Source organism: Salmo trutta, chromosome 8 (assembly GCF_901001165.1).
Source record: "Salmo trutta chromosome 8, fSalTru1.1, whole genome shotgun sequence".
Taxonomy (NCBI): domain Eukaryota; kingdom Metazoa; phylum Chordata; class Actinopteri; order Salmoniformes; family Salmonidae; genus Salmo; species Salmo trutta.
The window spans coordinates 41,006,749-41,033,956 of NC_042964.1; the positions used below are offsets into that span (position 1 = coordinate 41,006,749).

General features: G+C 44.0%; 2 gene segments (V, D, J or C); both read right to left on the reverse strand.

The window, feature by feature from the left end:
• Positions 1 to 296: 296 nt before the first annotated feature.
• LOC115197971 (Ig kappa-b4 chain C region-like) lies at positions 297 to 9,769 on the reverse strand. The segment is given in 3 exon segments: positions 297 to 868; positions 9,010 to 9,095; positions 9,758 to 9,769. Coding segments are annotated over 3 exon segments (396 nt in total).
• Positions 9,770 to 15,668: 5,899 nt separating this feature from the next.
• On the reverse strand, positions 15,669 to 17,692 carry LOC115197973 (Ig kappa-b4 chain C region-like). The segment is given in 3 exon segments: positions 15,669 to 16,257; positions 17,164 to 17,280; positions 17,677 to 17,692. Coding segments are annotated over 3 exon segments (450 nt in total).
• Between the last annotated feature and the right edge of the window lie 9,516 nt (positions 17,693 to 27,208).

Below are 27,208 nucleotides of genomic sequence, written 5' to 3' on the forward strand. Positions count from 1 at the left end.
CTGTGGGAGTGAAACAGATTTACATAGACAGGGCTCGGTGGTTCTGCTTGTCCCAGAATAGAGCAGCACTGTCACCAGATGTTCACTCTATTCCCAGGGTGTTGGAGGTAGAGAAGACTATCACTCTACATTTCTTGAAATAGTGGCACTTCTAGAATTTGTATTTATGTTTTTACATGTATTAAGCTTCAAATCACAGACTAACATGCTATATTGTGATTACTGGTCAATGATGATGTTAAGTGAAAATGAGGTTTAGTATATACGATCCAGTTTATTAATAGAAACAACACAAATTTGCATTCCAGAAATAAATCTTTATTTTCATCTATTATTACATTATCAAAGCACCAAAGCAAACATGATAGTGAATAAACGCAGATCATATCAAATCTAAAACTAACAAAATTTCAGTCTACAGAATGGATTGACACATGAACTCAATCCAAGCCCCCTGCTAGTCTACACAAAAGGGATCACTAAATCAGAGAATGACTGATCTTAGAAGAAAGCAAGTCAAAGCCGAGGAACCAACGTCCTCTGTCCACAGAGGTGTGTGACTGGTGGGTCCTACCCAGAACAGTCAGCCCTCCCCAGGGTCTGGGTGACCGGATGCTGGGAGCTCTGGTGGGCCTCACAGGTTACTGACACTGCCTTGATCCACTCCTGGGCAGTGAGAGTCAGGGTGCTGCTCCAGCTGTACAGGCCGTTCTTGCCGTCTTGCTTCTTGTTGTTGCCGTCCACTTTCCAGCTCATGGCCCAGTCTGAGGGGAAGCCCTTGTTGGCCAGACATGTCAGCGTGGCCGTTGTCTTACGGGACAGCTCCTCACTAGAGGGAGGCAGGATGGTCAGGTTAGGGGAACTGTACCTGGAAGAAACACAACACTACATCAAAACAACTACATCAAAACAAAATACTTTGGAAATGACTTCCAAAACTTTATATTAATATCATTGTAAATAAGATTTTGTTCTTAACTGACTTGCCTCATTAAATAAAGGTTAAATAAATAAATAAATAAAAAAACAAAAAAATTGATATAAGTTAGATTGCTAAAGGACGTGAAGAAAACACAAACAATAATATGATATGAAGCAGATTACAAGTATAAGGTATACAAGCAGAAAGCATACCAGTATGACGTGTTTAACTTTAGCATTACTTTGTAAAAAGTGTAAAAAAATTGATCAGTGCCATTTCCTGACAGTTCCTGGTTGAAAATACGATCTACTGTACACATATGATTGACTGTACTCCTTTTAATTAGCAGGTTTGCATTGGAGGGAGTTTCGGCTTTCCATGGTGACATCACCATGTGGTAAATTGGTTAATAAACCAATAACAAAGAGAGTTCCAAATCTCTCTGCCAATAACAGCTAGTTTTCAGTTTTCTCCTCCACACTAAGACCACTCCCAAATAGTCCTAGAAAAATTATTCTAGTTTTAAGCTTAAAAGCTATTTTTGCCTATTTTAACGGGAATTTATTACAGTAAGGTACTTCCTTGTTACCCAGAAATGATTTGATATTGATATAAAAACGGCTGCCTTGGACCTTTGAGTTATTGTTACAACGGAGCGTCCACATGGACATTATTGTTTATTGTGGTATCAACAGAAATCTGGACAAAAAAACGAATCTCTGCATCCACTCTATTAGAACTCGCACCTCTGGAATTCCATTTAGATTCAGTAGTAGTGGATCTAGGAATGATTTCAATCTGACCATGAGTGAAGCCCAGGCGGAAGCTACAGGAGACTTTACACCTTCCCAATGGTAAAGATGCGTTCCACAGGGATAGAAAGCCGTATAAAAACCTCCCTCAGCCAGACTGTACGGTGACTGCATTGCTACAGCTGGAATCTGCTGCAAGAGCGGAGGGGAAGGACTAGACCAGTGATAGTGTTCAGTACTAGACCAGTGATAGTGTTCAGGACTACACCTGTGGTAGTGTTCAGTACTATGCCCGTGATAGTGTTGAGGACTAGACCAGTGAGAGTGTTCAGCACTAGACCAGTGATAAGTGTTCAGGACTAGACCAGTGATCGTGTTGAGGACTAGACCAGTGATAGTGTTGAGGACTAGACACAGTGACAGTGTTCAGGAATAGACCAGTGATAGTGTTTAGGAATAGACCAGTGATAGTGTTAGGGACTAGACCAGTGATAGTGTTGAGGACTAGACAAGTGATGGTGTTGAGGACTAGACCAGTGATAGTGTTAGGGACTAGACCAGTGATATTGTTGGAGACTAGACCAGTGATAGTGTTGACGACTAGACCAGTGATAGTGTTAGGGACTAGACCAGTGATATTGTTGGAGACTAGACCAGTGATAGTGTTGAGGACTAGACCAGTGATATTGTTGGAGACTAGACCAGTGATAGTGTTGAGGACTAGACCAGTGATAGTGTTGAGGACTAGACCAGTGATATTGTTGGAGACTAGACACAGTGATAGTGTTGAGGACTAGACCAGTGATAGTGTTGAGGACTAGACCAGTGATAGTGTTAAGGACTACACCAGTGATAGTGTTAGGGACTAGACCAGTGATAGTGTTGAGGACTAGACCAGTGATAGTTTTGAGGACTAGACCAGTGATAGTGTTGAGGACTAGACACAGTGTTATAGTGTTGAGGACTAGACCAGTGATAGTGTTCAGGACTAGACCAGTGATAGTGTTAGGGACTAGACCAGTGATAGTATTCAGTACTACACCAGTGATAGTGTTCAGTACTACACCAGTGATAGTGTTGAGGACTATACCAGTGACAGTGTTGAGGACTACACCAGTGATAGTGTTCAGTACTATGCCTGTGATAGTGTTGAGGACTAGACCAGTGAGAGTGTTCAGGACTAGACCAGTGATAGTGTTGAGGACTAGACCAGTGATAGTGTTAGAGGCTAGACAAAGTGATAGTGTTGAGGACTACACCAGTGATAGTGTTCAGTACTATGCCTGTGATAGTGTTGAGGACTAGACCAGTGATAGTGTTAGAGGCTAGACAAAGTGATAGTGTTGAGGACTAGACCAGTGATAGTGTTGAGGACTAGACCAGTGATAGTGTTAGGGACTAGACCAGTGATAGTGTTCAGGACTACACCAGTGATATTGTTCAGGACTAGACCAGTGATAGTGTTGAGGACTAGACCAGTGATAGTGCTAGAGGCTAGACAAAGTGATAGTGTTGAGGACTAAACCAGGGATAGTGTTGAGGACTAGACCAGTGATAGTGTTGAGGACCAGACCAGTGATACTGTTAAGGACTACACCAGTGATAGTGTTAGGGACTAGACCAGTGATAGTGTTAGAGACAAGACACAGTGATAGTGTTGAGGACTAGACCAGTGATAGTGTTCAGGAATAGACCAGTGATAGTATTTAGGAATAGACCAGTGATAGTGTTGAGGATTAGACTAGTGATAGTGTTGAAGACTACACCAGTGATAGTGTTGAGGACTACACCAGTGATAGTGTTAGGGACTAGACCAGTGATAGTGTTAGAGACAAGACACAGTGATAGTGTTGAGGACTAGACCAGTGATAGTGTTCAGGAATAGACCAGTGATAGTGTTTAGGAATAGACCAGTGATAGTATTTAGGAATAGACCAGTGATATTGTTGGAGACTAGACCAGTGATAGTGTTGAGGACTAGACCAGTGATATTGTTGGAGACTAGACCAGTGATAGTGTTGAGGACTAGACCAGTGATATTGTTGGAGACTAGACCAGTGATAGTGTTGAGGACTAGACACAGTGACAGTGTTCAGGAATAGACCAGTGATAGTGTTTAGGAATAGACCAGTGATAGTGTTAGGGACTAGACCAGTGATAGTGTTGAGGACTAGACAAGTGATGGTGTTGAGGACTAGACCAGTGATAGTGTTAGGGACTAGACCAGTGATATTGTTGGAGACTAGACCAGTGATAGTGTTGACGACTAGACCAGTGATAGTGTTAGGGACTAGACCAGTGATAGTGTTGAGGACTAGACCAGTGATAGTTTTGAGGACTAGACCAGTGATAGTGTTAGGGACTAGACCAGTGATAGTATTCAGTACTACACCAGTGATAGTGTTCAGTACTACACCAGTGATAGTGTTGAGGACTATACCAGTGGCAGTGTTGAGGACTACACCGGTGATAGTGTTCAGTACTATGCCTGTGATAGTGTTGAGGACTAGACCAGTGAGAGTGTTCAGGACTAGACCAGTGATAGTGTTGAGGACTAGACCAGTGATAGTGTTAGAGGCTAGACAAAGTGATAGGGTTGAGGACTACACCAGTGATAGTGTTCAGTACTATGCCTGTGATAGTGTTGAGGACTAGACCAGTGATAGTGTTAGAGGCTAGACAAAGTGATAGTGTTGAGGACTAAACCAGTGATAGTGTTGAGGACTAAACCAGTGATAGTGTTAGGGACTAGACCAGTGATAGTGTTGAGGACTAGACCAGTGATAGTGTTGAGGACTATACCAGTGATAGTGTTAGGGACTAGACCAGTGATAGTGTTCAGGACTACACCAGTGATATTGTTCAGGACTAGACCAGTGATAGTGTTGAGGACTAGACCAGTGATAGTGTTAGAGGCTAGACAAAGTGATAGTGTTGAGGACCTAAACCAGTGATAGTGTTAGGGACTAGACCAGTGATAGTCTTGAGGACTAGACCAGTGATAGTGTTGAGGACCAGACCAGTGATACTGTTAAGGACTACACCAGTGATAGTGTTAGGGACTAGACCAGTGATAGTGTTAGAGACAAGACACAGTGATAGTGTTGAGGACTAGACCAGTGATAGTGTTCAGGAATAGACCAGTGATAGTGTTTAGGAATAGACCAGTGATAGTGTTGAGGATTAGACTAGTGATAGTGTTGAAGACTACACCAGTGATAGTGTTGAGGACTACACCAGTGATAGTGTTGAGGACTAGACCAGTGATAGTGTTGACGACTAGACCAGTGATAGTGTTAGGGACTAGACCAGTGATAGTGTTGAGGACTAGACCAGTGATAGTTTTGAGGACTAGACCAGTGATAGTGTTAGGGACTAGACCAGTGATAGTATTCAGTACTACACCAGTGATAGTGTTCAGTACTACACCAGTGATAGTGTTGAGGACTATACCAGTGGCAGTGTTGAGGACTACACCAGTGATAGTGTTCAGTACTATGCCTGTGATAGTGTTGAGGACTAGACCAGTGAGAGTGTTCAGGACTAGACCAGTGATAGTGTTGAGGACTAGACCAGTGATAGTGTTAGAGGCTAGACAAAGTGATAGGGTTGAGGACTACACCAGTGATAGTGTTCAGTACTATGCCTGTGATAGTGTTGAGGACTAGACCAGTGATAGTGTTAGAGGCTAGACAAAGTGATAGTGTTGAGGACTAAACCAGTGATAGTGTTGAGGACTAAACCAGTGATAGTGTTAGGGACTAGACCAGTGATAGTGTTGAGGACTAGACCAGTGATAGTGTTGAGGACTATACCAGTGATAGTGTTAGGGACTAGACCAGTGATAGTGTTCAGGACTACACCAGTGATATTGTTCAGGACTAGACCAGTGATAGTGTTGAGGACTAGACCAGTGATAGTGTTAGAGGCTAGACAAAGTGATAGTGTTGAGGACTAAACCAGTGATAGTGTTAGGGACTAGACCAGTGATAGTCTTGAGGACTAGACCAGTGATAGTGTTGAGGACCAGACCAGTGATACTGTTAAGGACTACACCAGTGATAGCGTTAGGGACTAGACCAGTGATAGTGTTAGAGACAAGACACAGTGATAGTGTTGAGGACTAGACCAGTGATAGTGTTCAGGAATAGACCAGTGATAGTGTTTAGGAATAGACCAGTGATAGTGTTGAGGATTAGACTAGTGATAGTGTTGAAGACTACACCAGTGATAGTGTTGAGGACTACACCAGTGATAGTGTTGAGGACTAGACCAGTGATAGTGTTGACGACTAGACCAGTGATAGTGTTAGGGACTAGACCAGTGATAGTGTTGAGGACTAGACCAGTGATAGTTTTGAGGACTAGACCAGTGATAGTGTTAGGGACTAGACCAGTGATAGTATTCAGTACTACACCAGTGATAGTGTTCAGTACTACACCAGTGATAGTGTTGAGGACTATACCAGTGGCAGTGTTGAGGACTACACCAGTGATAGTGTTCAGTACTATGCCTGTGATAGTGTTGAGGACTAGACCAGTGAGAGTGTTCAGGACTAGACCAGTGATAGTGTTGAGGACTAGACCAGTGATAGTGTTAGAGGCTAGACAAAGTGATAGGGTTGAGGACTACACCAGTGATAGTGTTCAGTACTATGCCTGTGATAGTGTTGAGGACTAGACCAGTGATAGTGTTAGAGGCTAGACAAAGTGATAGTGTTGAGGACTAAACCAGTGATAGTGTTGAGGACTAAACCAGTGATAGTGTTAGGGACTAGACCAGTGATAGTGTTGAGGACTAGACCAGTGATAGTGTTGAGGACTATACCAGTGATAGTGTTAGGGACTAGACCAGTGATAGTGTTCAGGACTACACCAGTGATATTGTTCAGGACTAGACCAGTGATAGTGTTGAGGACTAGACCAGTGATAGTGTTAGAGGCTAGACAAAGTGATAGTGTTGAGGACTAAACCAGTGATAGTGTTAGGGACTAGACCAGTGATAGTCTTGAGGACTAGACCAGTGATAGTGTTGAGGACCAGACCAGTGATACTGTTAAGGACTACACCAGTGATAGTGTTAGGGACTAGACCAGTGATAGTGTTAGAGACAAGACACAGTGATAGTGTTGAGGACTAGACCAGTGATAGTGTTCAGGAATAGACCAGTGATAGTGTTTAGGAATAGACCAGTGATAGTGTTGAGGATTAGACTAGTGATAGTGTTGAAGACTACACCAGTGATAGTGTTGAGGACTACACCAGTGATAGTGTTGAGGACTAGACCAGTGATAGTGTTGACGACTAGACCAGTGATAGTGTTAGGGACTAGACCAGTGATAGTGTTGAGGACTAGACCAGTGATAGTTTTGAGGACTAGACCAGTGATAGTGTTAGGGACTAGACCAGTGATAGTATTCAGTACTACACCAGTGATAGTGTTCAGTACTACACCAGTGATAGTGTTGAGGACTATACCAGTGGCAGTGTTGAGGACTACACCAGTGATAGTGTTCAGTACTATGCCTGTGATAGTGTTGAGGACTAGACCAGTGAGAGTGTTCAGGACTAGACCAGTGATAGTGTTGAGGACTAGACCAGTGATAGTGTTAGAGGCTAGACAAAGTGATAGGGTTGAGGACTACACCAGTGATAGTGTTCAGTACTATGCCTGTGATAGTGTTGAGGACTAGACCAGTGATAGTGTTAGAGGCTAGACAAAGTGATAGTGTTGAGGACTAAACCAGTGATAGTGTTGAGGACTAAACCAGTGATAGTGTTAGGGACTAGACCAGTGATAGTGTTGAGGACTAGACCAGTGATAGTGTTGAGGACTATACCAGTGATAGTGTTAGGGACTAGACCAGTGATAGTGTTCAGGACTACACCAGTGATATTGTTCAGGACTAGACCAGTGATAGTGTTGAGGACTAGACCAGTGATAGTGTTAGAGGCTAGACAAAGTGATAGTGTTGAGGACTAAACCAGTGATAGTGTTAGGGACTAGACCAGTGATAGTCTTGAGGACTAGACCAGTGATAGTGTTGAGGACCAGACCAGTGATACTGTTAAGGACTACACCAGTGATAGTGTTAGGGACTAGACCAGTGATAGTGTTAGAGACAAGACACAGTGATAGTGTTGAGGACTAGACCAGTGATAGTGTTCAGGAATAGACCAGTGATAGTGTTTAGGAATAGACCAGTGATAGTGTTGAGGATTAGACTAGTGATAGTGTTGAAGACTACACCAGTGATAGTGTTGAGGACTACACCAGTGATAGTGTTGAGGACTAGACCAGTGATAGTGTTGAGGACTAGACACAGTGACAGTGTTGAGGACTACAGTCTAGAGACTATCATAGGTTTGTTCCCTTTATTATTTGACCAACCAACACCTCAAACTGAAAACAGTCATTCAATGGATAATATACACTGAGTGGACAAAACATTAGGAATCTTCCATGACAGACTGACCAGGTGAATCCAGGTGAAAGCAATGATCCCGTATTGATGTCACTTGTTAAATCCACTTCAATTAGGGTAACGAAGGGGAGGAGACAGGTTCTAGAAAGATTTTTAAGCCTTGAGACAATGGAAACATGGATTGTGTGTGTGTCCCATTCAGAGGGAGAATGGGTAAGACAAAATATTGTCATGGTGATAGGGGCCAGGCACACTGGTTTGAGTGTGTCAAGAACTGCAATGCTGCTGGGTTTTTCACGCTAAACTGTTTCCTGTGTGTATCAAGAATGGTTCAACACCCAAAGCACATCCAGCCAATGACAGGCAAGTGGTTGAAAATGGGTCATTGATGAAAGAGGACCAAGGAGGCTGACACTGTCATGGCTGTTTGAAGGGTCGGACCAAAATGCAGCGTGTTCGTAGTTCCACATATTTATTATATTGAAACTAAATGCTATACACAAAAATACTTGAATATACAAAAACAACAAACCGTGACGCAGAGAGGAAACTCCACTACTCAAAAGGTAATAACCCACCAAACCAGAAGAGAAAAACCCCTACTTAAATATGATCTCTAATCAGAGGCAATGAGGATCAGCTGCCTCCAATTAGAGATCAACCCAAACAATACCAACATAGAAATAGAAAAACTAGAACTTAAACATAGAAATAGAAAACATAGAACAACCACCCAAAACACCCCCTGTCACACTCTGACCACTCTACTATAGAAAATAACAACTTACTATGGTCAGGACGTGACAGACACGAATTGTGCAGAGCAACAGACTGGCTACAGTTAGTCAACTGACAGACTAGTACAACATTGGTGCCCAAAGACCCATAAAAAAATATGCAACTCGTCTTACCTTGACACGAATGGGATATGGCAGCTGACAACCTTACAGAGTTCCACTTTTTTCAGCAAAAAACAAGAAACTGCAGTTGCAGTGGGCTAAGGAACGAAGACACTGGAGAATTGGAAAAACATTGCCTGGTCTGATGAATCCTGGTTCCTGCTGTTTCACACTGATGGGAGGACTAGGGTACGGCGAAAACCACGAGCACATGGATCCATCATACCGTGTGTCAACATTACAGGCTGGTGGTGGTGTGGGGTGTGTTTTCATGGCACATATTGGGTCCGTTGACAAAAGTGGAGCAACATTTGAATGCCACAGGATCATTACCAATCAGATGCATCCCTTCATGGCAGCAGTGCATCCATCTGCAAATTGTTTTTTTTTCAGCAGGATAATGCCCCATGCCACAAGGCTAGGATGGTCCAGGAATGGTTCAACTGTACGAACATGACAGTGAATTCAGCTGACTGCAGTGGCTTGCCCAGTCACCAGATCTCAATCCAAATGACCATCTGTGGGATGAGATGGAACAATCTATTCAGAGTAGAGATCCACTACCAGCCAATTTGACACAACTGTGGGAAGCATTGGAGACAACATGGGCCAGCATCGCTGTGGAACGCTTTCGTCAACTTGTAGAGTCCATGCCCCGGTTCTTTGGGGGGCTGTTCTGAGGGCAAAAGGGTGGGTGCAACTCAAAATTAGGAAGGTGTTCCTAATGTTTTGTACACTCAGTGCATATCCCATATGTTACCAAATGAGGCATACGTTATCTGAAACAAGTTCCATATAAATCAATATTATGAGAGTGTGTGTTTCGTGTAATATTGGGTGGTAAGGGCTAAAAGCATTCAATTGGAATGTTGTGATCCAGAAGTCACACCATTCTTGTCCTGTCTAGTGCCTTGCTCCAGGAGGGCTATTTGCATAGAGAGGACACTTTGCATTGGCAGCACATGCTTCAATGGGTTGGGAGTGTTTAAAGCCCTGTGAGTTTACCCCTTCATGACTGAGAGCTGTTCTTCATGACAACATAACCCACAACAACCATGACTTTTATCACCATCTTCATCTGGACACTTGCCCTCTGTCTCCAAGGTAATATATTTTACAGAACATTTTCCAGACTATTGCAGTATTAGGCTATATAACCTTATTACTGTTTTAGTGAAGATGCTATATGGACAAATGAATGAACAATTGAATGCTAATACTACATGACATCTCTGTTTCAGAGTCCAGAGGCCAGGTCACTGTGTCTCAGACTCCTGCAGTGAAAGCTGTTTCAGTGGGTCACTCAGTCAGTCTCAGCTGTAAGACCAGCAGTGCTGTATACAGTAACAGCAATGGACACTATTTGCACTGGTATCAACAGAAACCTGGAGGAGCTCCTGAACTCCTAATATACTGGGCTAAAACCCTTCAGTCTGGGACTCCATCTAGATTCAGTGGTAGTGGAACTGGGAGTGACTTCACTCTGACCATCAGTGGAGTCCAGGCTGAAGATGCAGGAGATTACTACTGTCAAAGTTTACACTACATCAATAGTAAAAATGTGTTCACACAGTGATACAGAGTCGTACAAAAACCTCCCTCAGTCAGACTGCACAGTGACTGTACTGCTACAGCTGGGACCTAGTGCAGGTGCTGAGGGGAAAGAGACAGTGACATGGAAGATAGACTGAACTAAAATACACTGAGCTAAATATATCAGTGATGATGACTATAATGTCAACTTATCCAACTTTATGTTCAAGTATTCATGAACTGAAAACACCCATAGGTCCAGACTGCATAAAAAGTCCTTCCCTTTAGCTATGTCAAACAAACCTTTAATTAACATTTCAGACAATAAGTTGAATGGACTCCATCTATGTGAAATAATGTCTCACATTATTTCAGAATAAATATCCCAGTCTCTGCAAGGTCCCCCAGTCAGGTAGTAAGTTTCAAGCAAAGATTCAACCATATTTATTAAGATGATGTAACATGATCATAACCCATCAAAACGACCTGAGGTTCTGTCATAGAAGAGACAGTGACATGGAACACTGGTATAGTGAAGTCAACTCTGAATATGTTTAGAAAGCATCATTCAGATCACATGTTCCCCATCATCATCATCATCATTATTGTGCACCTACAATAGTTATTTGAAGTATTGAAATTCCCACAATACCAGTCCAATATGCATAATAAGATGTTCAGAAGTAAAGAAAAAGAAGGTGATGTTACATCATCATCAGCCCCCCCCCCCCAGGATACAATCCCCATATACACCTCACAACCAGATATTGATGTGATCATCTAGCATTATATTAACTATATTGATGAGCAGGTTACTGACTGTTATATCTGTGGATAAGACATGATGCTGGGTTCAGGCATTAGATATATCTACATTATGTATAATATACATTTTATCTGTCATAGATTACATGTTGGAAAATCTGTTATTGCACCCTCCCTGAATCCACCATGGAGGTTCAAACCAGTCCACTCCCTCACATCTGGTCCAGTCCAGGGTACCTATTTGTCCCGAAGCCATGCGTTGTCTTAGCTGTGTGCTTAGGGTCGTTGTCCTGTTGGAAGGGGAACCTTTGCCCCAGTCTGAGGTCTTGAGCGCTCTGGAGCAGGTTTTCATCAAGGATCTCTCTGTACCTTGCTCCGTTCATCTTTCCCTTTATCCTGACTAGTCTCCCAGTCCCTGCCACTGAAAAACATCCCCACAGCATGATGCTGCCACCACCATGCTTCACCATAGGGATGATGCAAGGTTTCCTCGAGACGTGACGTTTGGCAATCAGGCCAAAGAGTTCAATCTTGGCTTCATCAGACCAGAGAATCTTGTTTCTCATGGTCTGAGAGTTCTTTATGTGCATTTTGCCAAACTCCAAGTGTGCTGTTGTGCCTTTTACTGAGGAGTGGCTTCCGTCTGGTCACTCTACCATAAAGGCGTGATTGGTGGAGTGCTGCAGAGATGGTTGTCCTTCTGCAAGGTTCTCCCATCTCCACAGAGGAACTCTAGAGCTCTGTCAGAGTGACCATCGGGTTCTTGGTCACCTCCCAGACCAAGGCCCTTCTCCGCCGATTGCTCAGTTTGGCCGGGCAGCCTCTACTGAGAATTACTTCGACCTCACTTGGTCAGTCCATGTCATGGAAAGAGCATGTTTTGTACACTCTGTGTATATCAGTAATGATGAAAATATGTCAACTCATGCACCGTCACATTAAAGCATTCCTGAAGCAATAACATAAGCCATAAGTCAAATCAAATCAAATCAAATTGTATTAGTCACGTGCTCCGAATACAACAGGCGTAGAACTCACAGTGAAATGCTTACTTACGAGCCCTAACCGACAGTGCAGTTTCAAAAAATACGGATAAGAATAAGAGATAAAAGTAACAAGTAATTGAAGAGGAGCAGTAAAAAATAACAATATATACAGGGGGGTGCCAGTACAGAGTCAATGTGCGGGGGCACTGGTTAGTTGAGGTAGTATGTACATGTAGATAGAGTTAATTAAAGTGACTATGTATAGATGAAAACAGAGAGAGGCAGTGGTGTGGAGAGGGGAGGGGGGCATTGTGAATAGTCTGGGTAGCAATTTGACTAGATGTTAAGGAGTCTTATGGCTTGGGGGTAGAAGCTGTTTAGAAGGCTCTTGGACCTGGACTTTGTGCCCCGGTACTGCTTGCCATGCGGTAGCAGAGAGAACAGTCTATGACTAGGGTGGCTGGAGATTTTGACAATTTTCAGTGCCTTCCTCTGACACGGCCTGTTACAGACGTCCTGGATGGCAGGAAGCTAGGCCCCAGTGATGTACTGGGCCATTCGCACTACCCTCTGTAGTGCCTTGCGGTCGGAGACCAAGCAGTTGCCATACCAGGCAGTGATGCAACCAGTCAGGATGCTCTCTATGGTGCAGCTGTAGAACCTTTTGAGGATCTGAGGACCCATGCCAAATCTTTTCAGTCTCCTGAGGGGGAATAGGTTTTGTCGTGCCCGCTTCACGACTGTCATGGTGTGCTTGGACCACGTTAGCTTATTGATGAGCTTTGAGGGCACTATGTTGTTGAACGCTGAGCTGTAGTCAATGAATGGCATTCTCACATAGATGTTCCTTCTGTCCAGGTGGGAAAGGGCAGTGTGGAGTGCAATAGAGACTGCATCTGTGGATCTGTTGGGGCAGTATGCAAATTGGAGTGTGTTTAGGGTTTCTGGGATGATGGGGTTGATGTGAGCCATGACCAGCCTTTCAAAGCACTTCATGGATACAGACGTGAGTGCTACGGGTCGGTAGTCATTTAGGCAGGTTACCTTAGTGTTCTTGGGCACAGGCACTATGGTGGTCTGCTTAAAACATGTTGGTATTACAGACTCGGACAGGGAGAGGTTGAAAATGTCAGTGAAGACACTTTCTAGGTGGTCAACGCATGCTCACAGTACACGTCCTGGTAATCCGTCTGGCCCTGCGGCCTTGTGAATGTTGACCTGTCTAAAGGTCTTACTCACATCGGCTGCGGAGAGCGTGGTCACACAGTCTTCCGGTACAGCTGGTGCTCTCATGCATGTTTCAGTGTTATTTGCCTCGAAGCGAGCATAGAAGTAGTTTAGCTCGTCAGGTAGGCTTGTGTCACTGGGCAGCTCTCGGCTGTGCTTTCCTTTGTAGTCTGTAAGAGTTTGCAAGCCCTGCCACATCCGATGAGCATCAGAGCCGGTGTAGTAAGACTCGATCTTAGTCCTGTATTGATGCTTTGCCTGTTTGATGGTTCGTCGGTGTGCATCGCGGGATTTCTTATGAGCGTCCGGGTTAGAGTCCCGCTCCTTGAAAGCGGCAGCTCTAGCCTTTAGCTCAGTGCGGATGCTACCTGTAATCCATGGTTTCTGGTTGGGGTATGTACGTACGGTCACCGTGGGGACGACGTCATCAATGCACTTATTGATGAAGCCAATGACAGATGTGGTGTACTCCTCAATGCCATTGGAGGAATCCCGGAACATATCCAGTCTGTGCTAGCAAAGCAGTCCTGTAGCTTAGCATCTGCTTCATCTGACCACTTTTTTATTGGTCTAGTCACTGGTGCTTCCTGCTTTAATTTTTGCTAGTAAGCAGGAATCAGGAGGATAGAATTATGGTCAGATTTGCCAAATGGAGGGCGAGGGAGAGGTTTGTATGCATCTCTGTGTGTGGAGTATAGGTGGTCCAGAGTTCTTTTCCCTCTGGTTGCACATTTAACATGTTGATGGAAATTTGGTAAAACTGATTTAAGTTTCCCTACATTAAATTTCTCGGCTACTAGGAACGCTGCCCCTGGCTGAGTGTTTTCTTGTTTGCTTATGGTGGAATACAGCTCATTCAATGCTATATTGGTGCCAGCCTCTGACTGTGGTGGTATGTAAAAAGCTACAAAGAATATAGATGAGAACTCTCTCGGTAAGTAATATGGTCTGCAGTTTATCATGAGAAACTCTACCTCAGGTGAGTAATGGCTCGAGACTTCCTTAGATATCGTGCACCAGCTGTTGTTTAAAAAATACATAGACTGCCGCCCCTTGTCTTACCAGACTCCGCTGTTCTATCCTGCCGGTGCATCGCATAACCAGCTAGCTGTATGTTGATATTGTCGTTGTTCAGCCACGACTCCGTGAAGCATAAGATGTTACAGTTTTGAATGTCCCATTAGTAGTTTAATCTTCCCAATAACTCGTCCATTTTATTATCCAAAGATTGCATATTTGCGAGCAGAATTGAGGGGAGTGTGGTTTATTCGATCGCCGCCTGTTCCTCAGAAGGCAGCCCGCCCTCTGGCCACTCTTTCTCTGGCCTCTCTTTCTCCGCCCCCCCTTCACGCAGATCACTGGGGCCGGGGCCTGTTCCCGAGGGAGCCGTATATCCTCCGCCTTGGGCTCGTTAGAGTCGTGAAAGAAGAAAAAGGATTCTGCTAGTCCCTGTGGGACCATGAAAACCTGGTTGCATAGAGAGGACACTTTGCATTGGCAGAACATGTTTCAGTGGTCTGGGAGTGTTTATAGCCCTGTGAGTTTAACACTTTCCCTCTGCTTTCAGGAAAAATATGTTTAGCTCAGACAATACACAGATGTCCGTAACCAATTATGAATTAGAATTTGATGTCAGTAACTGTCAATGTCTGTCTTTAGTAAAACCCATTTTATATGTAATCTATTAAATGGTGGTTTATTCATTGTAAGAATGTCCCCCTCCTTGAATCCACCATAGAGGTTGCAGTAAAACTAGTCCACCCACTCACATCTGGCCCAGTCCAGGCAGTGAAACTGAAACTAGACTGGTAGCTGTGGGAGTGAAACAGATTTACATAGACAGGGCTCGGTGGTTCTGCTTGTCCCAGAATAGAGCAGCACTGTCACCAGATGTTCACTCTATTCCCAGGGTGTTGGAGGTAGAGAAGACTATCACTCTACTCTATATCTTGAAGTAGTGTTTATAGCTTCAAAGCACAGACCATAACATATTCTTTTGTGATAGTATTAATTACTGGTCAATGATGATGTTAAGCGAGAATAAGGTTTAGGTTGACAGTTTTCAAATACACCATTAATCAGCTTTACTGATTACATTTATTTTCCACAATATTACAAATATATATATTATCAAGTTCATTAATAGAAACAACACAAATATGCATTCCAAAAAGAAAACTTTATTTTAATCCATTATTACATAATCGAAGAATCAAAACGAACATGATAGTGAATAAAAGCAGATCACATCAAATCTAAAACCAACAGAATCTCAGTCTACAGAATGGATTGACACATAAACTCAATCCAAGCCCCCTGCTAGTCTACACGAGAGTGATCACTAAATCAGAGAACAACTGATCTTAGAAGAAAGCAAGTCAAAGCTGAGGAACCAGCGTCCTCTCTCCACAGGGGTGTGTGACTGAGGGGTTCTACCCAGAACAGTCAGCCCTCCTCAGGGTCTTGGTGACCGGAGTCTGGGATATCTGTTGGGCTTCACAGGTCACCTCTCCTGCCTTGGTCCACTCCTGGCCAGTGAGAGTCAGGGTGCTGCTCCAGCTATACAGACCGTCCTTCTCCAGGACCCCGGGACTGGCCTCCTGCTTCTTGCTGTTGCCGTCCACTTTCCAGCTCATGGTCCAGTCTGATGGGAAGCCCTTGTTGGCCAGACACGTCAGTGTGGCTGTTGTTGTACTGGACAGCTCCTCACTAGAGGGGGGCAGGACGGTCAGGGTGGGGACACTGTTACCTGGAACAAACACAACACATCAACTATATCAAAACAAAGTACTTTGGAAATGACTTAATATGTAAGTTAGATTGCTTAATGACGTGAAGAAAACACAAACAGTCAAAGGATATAAAGTTGATTACAAGTATAAAGTATACAAGTATGACGTGTTTAACTTTAGCATTACTTTGTCATACAGATGTTTTTTTAGGAACGTATCTGATCAGAATACTCATATTTGTAGTATTTTGCAGAATCCAAGAGCTTGGATACAAAAATTACAGAGACCTTTTATGTTCACATTACCAATGTGACTATCATGAACACAATGTACTGATGACTACAATAACAAATATTATAGTTATCGTAACAGAATAAGAGTTATATAGTCTGCAATCATACAAATAAAGCAATAACTGCCTGCAATTTAACATTTTGATTAAATCAGCTGTAGGAAGAAGACTCAGTCAAATTCAATATATAACAATATTTTTGGAAAGTAAAATATCTCAAATCGAAATGTTTTAATAGAGAATAAAGACTTTAAGAAAAAACTGGAATCAGACAAACATCAAGAAACTTACTTCCAACATCAAGTCTGGTGCCGCTACCAAAAGTGTACCACAGTGATACAATCCCTATTACTGCTCGTACAAAAACCTAACACTCATTGGGAAAGCTGAATACTTACATATTTCAGACTCTGGTTTAAATCATGAATTTATATGAATACTGGTCAAATATAATGTTATATTCTTCATTTGAAATAGTTTTTTGATTAAATGAAAACACTACAGTTTTATTATAAAATATAAAGGTGTAAAACAAACCAAAAAATTACTCAACATAAAGTCATACAGTTGACAGAGAAATTACAGTGACATCAAAAAGTGAAAAAAGTGGTTCATTTTGTTGTTTACTTACTTCCAACATCAAGTCTGGTGCCGCTACCAAAAGTCCACCACAGTGATACAATCACTATTACTGCTGGTACAAAAACCTCTCTGTGTTGTGATGCTTCAGCTGTAACAGTGAAAATCACTCATACAGAATCACATTAAACACAAATACCATTTAACACCGTTCGAGGTAAAATAAACACTTGATATGAGCTGTTTATACAATTCATAAAAAATATAAATTGCATCTCAAATCTAGATATTTGTCATTAGCCTTTCTTCTATGTATCAGATATCCTCTTAGGAACAAAACAGTCAGTGTTCAACATTTAATCCAGCATTTGTGTTCCTCCATTTTGTCCATGTGAAAGACAGGAGAAAAAGTAACAGCAGTAATATTAATTCATGTGGTGTATATTCCCTGTTTATTTCAGATATATCTCCGGTTGTAAAGTCACAGAGAACAGACACCACTAACAGAGGAATCCGACCAGCTTTAGTTTAGAGAAGGGTTCATTAACTGATTTGAGGAACTTACATAAGAGTCCAAGCATGAGTGAACTGACAGTTAGGGCTGTATTCAATCTGTATTGCTGAAGCCTTTAGCTGTGAACTTCAGCGATACGGACTGAATAGAGCCCTTCATCTGATATTAAAGTTGAAATTGTCTGGCAGAAAAGTTGTCATATACAATATATTAGAGTAAAACGTATAATGTTTGTTGTTATAAAAGCCAACATGTGCAGGATAAAATACAGTTTTAATGATGGGAGCCTACTTGGAAACTGAAATAGATTTAAAACATGAATATGCATATGCCCGCTAGAGTGTATAAACATTTGGGTTTAACACGTCGTGACTGAGAGCTGTCCGTCATGACAACAGAACCCACAACAACCATGACTTTTATCACCATCTTCGGGCTCTGTTCAATTTGTATCGCTGAAGCATTACAGATTGCACGATAGAAATGTGAAGATCATTTTCAATTGATCCGACATATTACATTTACTTCACTTAGCAGAGGATCTTATCCAGAGGGACTTACAGGAGAAATTAGAGTTAAGGGCCTTGCTCAAGGGCACATTGACAGATTTTTCACCAAGTCAAGTCGGGGACTTGAACCAGCAACCAATTAACCAAAAGGTTGCTAGTTCAAATCCCCAGGCCGACACTGTGAAACATCTGTCGATGTGCCCTTTAGCTTGGCACTTAACCCTAATTCCTCCAGGGTCATTGTTAATATTGGCAGATACTGGCCGTGACCACAGTGGTGGAGTATATAATGAAATAGGACAAATATAAGCACCCACGTAATTAGTATTATTATAAAAGCAAGCTCATGCAGACAAAATATATTATAATGACTTTAGCCTACTTTGAAACTGAAATAGATTTGAAACACTCATTTGCGTAATGCATCTGCCCCACTGCTCTATGTGCTTTCATAGCCCTGTGAGTTTAACACTTCATGACTGAGAGCTATCCTTGATGACAACAGAACCCACAACAACCATTATTTTTATCACCATCCTCATCTGGACACTTGCTTTCTGCTTTCCAGGTTACACTTTTCAGAATTTACTGTTGAAAATTAATTAAATCTACACCATTGAAATGTATATCTACGTTAATATTTCTATTCAGAACTACTGATTACTATATGTAATATTTTATTCGTAGAATTTTTTTAAAGATATAAAATGACACAGATCAGATATAAAATGACAAGATATAAAATGACATAGAACACAGATCAGTAAGGAGGTCAACTTTGAAAATGGTTAGAAAGCATGTTCTGCATTGTCATCATCACCATCATCATGTCATGGTTATGACTAGTTATATTTGTCACAGCCTGAAAGTGCACCTATAAACGTTATGTGATGCTATGAAACACACACAATACCAGTCCATGTGAAAGTGATGTTACAGTACATCAGCCCCCCTTGATAAAATCCCCATATCCACCTCACCACCAAATATTGATGTGATCATCAAGCATTATATTAACTATTTTGATGAGCAGGTTACTGACTATTACATCTGTGAATGAGACATGATGCTGGGTTCAATCTTAGACTTGTGTATGCACACACTGTCGATTTGAAAAATTACTTAGCATAATGCATCTGCCCCGCTGCTCTAAGAGTGTTTATAACCCTGTGAGTTTAACACTTCGTGACTGAGAGCTGTCCTTCATGACAACAGATCCCACAACAACCATCCTTTTTATCACCATCTTCATCTGGGCATGGGTACCACCTTGACATCCCTGATCTGCTTGCCTCAGTAAATTAATGCTAGAACATTAGTTGCCAGGATTAGCTATTTGTATCTCTATGATTGCATAATGCTGCCCCGAAACTCCTTCTTTATGGTGGTACAACTCTTCAGTCTGGGACTCCATCTAGATTCAGTGGCAGTGGATCTCTGACCATCAGTGGAGTCCAGGCTGAAGATGCAGGAGATTACTACTATCAGAGTTACCACAGTGGTGGAGTGTTCACATAGTTATAAAGAGCCGTACAAAAACTTTCCTCAGTCAGACTACACAGTGACTGTACTGCTACGGCTGGGACCCACTGCAGGTGCTGAGGGGAAAGAGACAGCGCCATGGAACACTGCCGTCTTCGACTACCCTACAGAGAGCCGAGAGGGAGGTGAGCGTCTCCTCCGTCTATGCCAGGGGTCCAGGACAGCGTCGGAAATGCTCTGGATTTCCAGACAGTGGCTGTGTCCACTGGCTGAAACGACCAGGCCCTGTTGACGGTTTCCCGCAGTGGGCTACAGGCGGACGTCCAGACCGAGCTGGCCTGTCGCGATGAGGACCTCACGCTGGACCAGCTCATCGCTATGGCCATCCGCCTGGATAATCTTCTGCGTGCCCGTCGTCGCCCATCCCGGGGGTTCAGATCTCTCCCAGGGACCTCCAGCGCGACTGAGCCTATGGCCCCTGAGGAACATCAACACCGGCTTCAACAGGGTCTCTGCTCTTGCTGCGGGACCACCCCTGGAACACCTGTCCCAGATGGAGAACCAGGCGAGGAAGCGACAGGCCGAGGTGCGCTCCTGCACCTTAGCCCTGTCATAGGCGTGGATGTGCCTTGTTTCTCTCTGTCCAACCAGCCTTGGACGCGTCCACCTCCACTATGAACGCCAAAGAGGGATCCGGATGACCCAGCACGGGAGCCGAGGTAAACAGAGCACTCAGGTGACCAAAAGCCCTGTCCGCGTCAGCCGACCACTGCAGTTCCACCGGTCCCCCCTTCAGCAGTGAGGTAATGGGAGCCGCTACCTGACCAAAGCCCCGGATAAACCTCCGGTAATAGTTGGCAAACCCTAAGAACCGCTGCACTTCCTTTACCATGGTGGGAGTCGGCCAATTACGCAATGCTGAAATGCGGTCACTCTCCATCTCCACTCCTGACATGGAAATGCGGTACCCTAGGAAGGAGACGGACTGTTGGAAGAACAGACATTTCTCAGCCTTGACGTCCAGGTCATGCTCCAACAGTCAACCAAGCACCTTGCACACCAGGGACACGTACTCGGCGCGTGTAGCGGAGTAGATCAGAATGTCATCAATATACACCACTACACCCTGCCAGTGCAAGTCCCGGAAAATCTCGTCAACAAATGCCTCTAAGGCTGATGGAGCATTCATCAACCCGTACAGCATGACGAGGTACTCATAGTGCCCTGAGGTGGTACTAAATACCGTCATCCACTCGTCCCCCTCCCGGATACGCACCAGGTTGTAAGCGCTCCTGAGATCCAATTTTGTGAAGAAGCGCGCCCTGTGCATTGACTCGATCGCACTGGCGATGAGAGGCAGCGGGTAGCTGTACCTCACCGTGATCTGATTTATACCCCGATAGTCAATACACGGGCGCAGACCTCCATCCTTCTTCTTCACAAAAAAGAAACTCGAGGAGGCAGGTGAGTGGAGGGCCGAATGTATCCTTGCCCCAGGGATTCGGAGACATATGTTTCCATATCCGCCGTCTCCTCCTGTGACAGAGGATACACGTGACTCCTGGGAAGTGGGAAGTCTACCAGGAGATTTATCGCACAATCCCCCCGTCGATGGGGTGGTAATTGAGTCGCCTTCTTCTTACAGAAGGCGAGAGCCAAATCGGCATATTCTGAGGGGATGCACACGGTGGAGACCTGGTCTGGACTTTCAACCATAGTCGCACCGATGTAAACCCCTACACACCTCCCTGAGCACTTTCGTGACCACCGTTTGAGAGCCCTTTGTTTCCACGAAATAGTGGGGTCATGACAGGCCAACCAGGGTAGGCCCAGCACCACGGGAAATGCAGCAGAATCAATAAGGAAGAGACTGATTCTCTCCTTGTGACCCTCCTGCGTAACCATGTCTAGTGGAGCGGTGGCCTCCCTAATCAGCCCTGACCCTAATGGTCGACTATCTAGGGTGTGCACAGGGAAGGGCATATCCACAGGAACAAGGGGGATCCCTAAACTATGGGCAAATGAACGGTCAATAAAATTCCCAGCTGCGCCTGAATCTATGAGCGCCTTATGCTGGGAATGCGGGGAAAACTCAGGAAATGTAATAAACACATACATGTGAGCAACAGGGGGCTCTGGGTGAGCCTGGTGCCGACTCACCTGGGGTGACACGATAGTGCCCTGCCTGCTGCCTCGACTCCCCAAGGAACCCCCCCAGTACCGACCAGCAGTGTGCTCTCTGCGGCCACAGATGGTGCAGGGAATGGCCCCTCCTCTGGTCACCCTAATCACACCACTTCCTAGCTCCATGGGCGTTGGAGCGGAGTTGCTGGGGGATGGAACTGACAGGCCCTGATCCGGACGTCCACGGGTAGCCAGCAGGTTGTCCAGCCGGATGGACAGGTCCACCATCTGGTCCAACGTGAGGGTGGTGTCTCGGAAGGCCAACTCCCGACGGACGTCCTCGCGCAGACTGCACCGGTAGTGATCGATCAGGCCCCTGTTGTTCCATCCCACACTGGCAGCCAGGGTCCGGAAGTCCAAAGCGAAATCCTGCGCGCTCCTCGTCCCCTGCCTCAGGTGGAACAGACGTTCACCCGCCGCTCGACCCTCAGGCGGGTGGTCGAAAACTTCCCGAAAGCGGTGGGTGAACTCTGCGTAATGGTCCAACGCCGCGTCTCCCTCACTCCAATCGGCGTTGGCCCACTCCAGGGCTTTGCCTGAGAGGCAGGAGACGAGGGCGGACATGCTCCCACATCCCGTACAAAAACCTCTCTCAGTCAAACTGTACAGTGACTGTACTGCTACAGCTGGGACCTACTGCAGGTGCTGAGGGGGAAGAGACAGTGACATGTAACACTGACTGAACTAAAATACACTGAGCTAAATATATCAGTGATGCTGACAATAATGTCAACTTATCCAACTTTCTGTTCAAGTATTCTTGAACAGACAACACCCATAGGTCCAGACTGCATAAATATGCCTTCCCTTTTGCTATGTCAAACCAACCTTTAATTAACATTTCAGACAATAAGTTGAATGGACTCCATCTATGTGAAATAATGTTTCACATTATTTCAGAATAAATATCCCAGTCACTGCAAGTCAGGTAGTAAGTTTCAAGCAACGATTCAAACATATTTATTGAGATGATATAACATGATCATAACCCACTAAAACAACATGAGGTTCTGTCATACAAGAGACAGTGACATGGACCACTGGTAAGTGAAGCATCATTCAGATCTCATGTTCCCCATCATCATCATTGTAGTCACCTACAAAAGTTATTAGAAGTTTTGAAATATCCACAATACCAGTCCAATATGCATAATAATGTGTTCAGAAGTAAAGAAAAAGAAAGTGATGTTACATCATCATCAGCCCCCCCCCCCCAGGATACAATCCCCATATACACCTCACAACCAGATATTGGTGTGATCATCTAGCATTATATTAACTATTTTGATGAGCAGGTTACTGACTGTTATATCTGTGGATAAGACATGATGCTGGGTTCAGGCATTAGATATATCTACATTATGTATAATATCCATTTTATCTGTCATAGATTGCATGGTGGAATATCTGTTACTGTACCCTCCCTGAATCCACCATGGAGGTTCAAACCAGTCCACTCCCTCACATCTGGCCCAGTCCAGGGTACTTCAGGCAGTAAAAATGGTCAACTGCTAGACTGGTAGTTGTAGGAGTGAAACTGAGATTTGCGTAGACAGGGCTGGGTGGTTCTGCTTGTCCCAGAATAGAGCAGCACTGTCACCAGATGTTTGTTCCCATGGGGTTAGAGGTAGAGAAGACCAGGGGAAATTTAATGGAGAAGGGTAGACTTCACATTATTTAAAGCCATTGCTAAAACATCTAATATAATAAAATCATATTAGGATTTAAACATGTAAATACAGTGCATTCAGAAAGTATTCAGACCCCTTGAGTTTTTCCACATTTTGTTACGTTACAGCCTTATTCTTAATGGATTAAATCATTTTCCCACAAATTAATTCCACAAATTAACTTTTAAGAAGGAACACCTGTAAATTGAAATGCATTTAAGGTAGTGACTACCTCATGAAGCTGATTGAGAGAATGCCAAGAGTGTGCAAAGCTGTCATCAAGGCAAAGGGTGGCTATTTGAAGAATATCAAATATAAAATACTTTTTTGGTTACTACGTGATTCCATATGTGTTATTTCATCGTTTTGATGTCTTCACTATTATTCTACAATGTAGAAAATAGTGCAAATAAAGAAAAAACATTGAATGAGTAGGTGTTCTAAAACTTTTGACCGGTAGTGTATAAAATAAAAAAACTGAAATATCACATTTAAATAAGTATTCAGACCCTTTACTAATTACTTTGTTGAAACACCTTTAGCAGTGATTACAGCTTCGAGTCTTCTTTGGTGTGAGCTACAAGCTTGGCACACCTGTATTCGGAGAATTTCTCCCATTCTTCTCTGCAGATCCTCTCAAGCTCTGTCAGGAGGGATGAGAGCGTCGCTGCGCAGCTATTTTCAGGTCTGTCCAGAGATGTTCGATCGGGTTCAAGTCCAGGTTCTGACTGGGCCACTCAAGGACATTCAGAGACTTGTCCCGATACCACTCCTGCATTGTCTTAGTTGTGTGCTTAGGGTCATTGTCCTGTTGGAAGGTGACCCTTCACCCCAGTCTGAGGTCCTGAGCGCTCTGGAGTAGGTTTTCATCAAGGATCTCTCTGTACTTTGCTCCGTTCATCTTTACCTTGATCCTGACTAGTTTCCCAGTCCCTGCCACTGAAAAACATCCCCACAGCATGATGCTGCCACCACCATGCTTCACCGTAGGGATGGTGCCAGGTTTCCTCCAGATGTGGCGTTTGGCAATCAGGCCAAAGAGTTCAATCTTGGTTTCATCAGGCCAGAGAATCTTGTTTATCATGGTCTGAGAGTCCTTAAAGTGACTTTTGGCAAATTCCAAGCGGGCTGTTATGTGCCTTTTACTGAGGAGTGGCTTCCGTCTGGCCACTCTACCATAACGGCCTGATTGGTGGAGTGCTGCAGAGATGGTAGTCTTCCTGTAAGGTTCTCCCATCTCCACAGAGGAGCTCTGTCAGAGTGACCATCGGGTTCTTGGTCACCTCCCTGACCAAGGCCCTTCTCCCCCGATTGCTCAGTTTGGCCGGGCAGCCAGCTCTAGGAAGAGTCTTGGTTATTCCAAACTTCTTCCTTTTAAGGATGATGGAGGCTACTGTGTTCTTGGGGATCTTCAATGCTGCAGAAATGTTTTAGTACACTTCCCCATATTTGTGCCTCGACACAATCCTGTCTCAGAGCTCTACGGACATTTCCTTTAAGCTTATGGCTTGGTTTTTGCTCTAGCATGCACTGTCAACTGTGGGACCTTATGTAGACAGATGTGTGCCTTTCCAAATCATGTCCAATCAATTGAATTTACAACAGGTGGACTCCAATCAAGTTGTAGAAACATCTGAATGATGATCAATGGAAACAGGATGCACTGAGCTCAATGTCAAGTCTTTTTCATGTCAAGAATTTTTCTTTTTAAATCAGTTTTGGAATAAAACTGTAATGTAACAATGTGGAAAAGGGAAGGGGTCTGAATACTTTAGGTACGTTATGGATAGTAACTGTTTAGCAGGGTGAGTTCTGAGAGCAGATCTTAGAGGTTTATTATCAAATATCACTAAATATTATCACTGGTATTGGTGCTACCAGGATAATTCAGTTGTAGAAATGATTACAGAGTTCTTGTTGTATCAGATGCCCTTTTATTTCTGTTTGAAAACATGAGAGTAGCTATATGCTACAACGCTGAAAATATAAAGGAAGTTGATTCATCTAAATTAGTATTAAATGGTTAAAGCTCCACAACCCACAGATTGACTGGACCGCCAGAAATGTAACCACTTGGAGTTAATTTTGCCACTCTAATTGTCTACATTCTGCCCTTGCCCCTGCCTTGTCTGTGCCCCAGTTCATTACATAACCTTCGGACCTGTCATCAGTTCCTCCCGAGTATCACGATCTAGCTCCTGTGTTCAGCAAGCACCACGCCCTGTCACTGCCGCCTCATCGGCCGTACAACTGCGCCATTGACCTGCAGCCTGGAGCTCCTCTCCCCAGTAGCCGGTTGTTTAACCTCTTTCGCCCCGAGCATGAAGCTATGGAGAGGTACATCCAGGATTCTCTGGCTGCAGGACTTACCAAGCCTTCTTCCTCCCCGGTGGGTGCTGGGTTTTTCTTTGTGAAGAAGAAGGATGGGTCACTGAGGCCGTGCATAGACTTCTGTGGGCTGAATAATATCACAGTAAAGAACAAGTACCCCTTGCCACTCATCAGCTCTGCTTTTGCCCCCATCCATGGTGCCACGGTGTTCACCAAACTCGACCTCCGGAATGCCTACCACTTTGTCCGCATCAGAGAGGGCGATGAGTGGAAGACTGCGTTCAACACACCACTTGGTCACTTTGAGTATTTGGTCATGCCTTTTAGTCTCACTAACGCCCCTGCTGTTTTACAGAACCTAGTCAATGATGTGCTGAGGGATGTGGTTGGACGTTTTCTTTTTGTCTATTTAGATGACATCCTGATTTTTTCCAAGGACCCTGAGGCTCACCAGCAACACGTTCGCCAAGTTCTTCAACGGCTGCTGGAGAATAAGCTTTATGTTAAATCTGAAAATGTGAGGTCCATGCTGCCTCAGTGCCTTTCCTGGGTTATATTATTGCACAGGGACAGTTACGTATGGACCCCGCCAAGGTCATGGCAGTCGCAGAGTGGCCTGCACCCTCCAACCTGAAGCAGCTACAGCGTTTCCTGTGGTTTGCACATTTTTACAGACGTTTTACAGCCGTCTGGCAGCACCTCTCACCACTCTCACCTCCACCTCCACCTCCACCTCACTCCACTGGACTCCTGAGGCAGACGCAGCATTCCTGGAACTCAAGTGTCGCTTCACTTCCACCCCCGGTCCCGACCCAGAACTCCAGTACCACTTTAATAGTACTGAAGTACTAGTATAATTCAAAAGGGACTGATAGTACTGAAATACTAGTATAATCAAATCAAGCTTTATTTAAACAGCACATTTCAGACATGTGTGCAACACAATGTGCTTTACAGGAGAAAAAAAATAAAACAAACAAAAGCTGAAATATTTACTAAACAACAAACATACACAAACTGAACAACTAAAAAGCACACTAAGGAAAAGCAAAGCTAAAAATGTGTTTTAAGATCTCTTTTAAATATGTCCACAGTTTCAGCCCTCCTCAGGTTGGCTGGCCGGTAATTCCAGAGGCTGGGGTCATATTAACTAAAGGCTGCCTCTCCATGCCTCTTGGTCCTAGGCTTTGGGATAGTTAAAAGCCCAGTGCCAGATAACCTGATGGACCTACTGGGAACATAACCTAAAAGCATGTCCAACATATTAGGGTGCACAATCATGGATTGATTTAAAAACCAATCTTAAAATTAATTCTAAAACTCACAGGCAGCCAGTGCAGAGACCTTAAAACTAGTGTAATGTGTGCTCTCCATCTGGTCTTGGTCAGTACCTGTGCTGCAGCATTC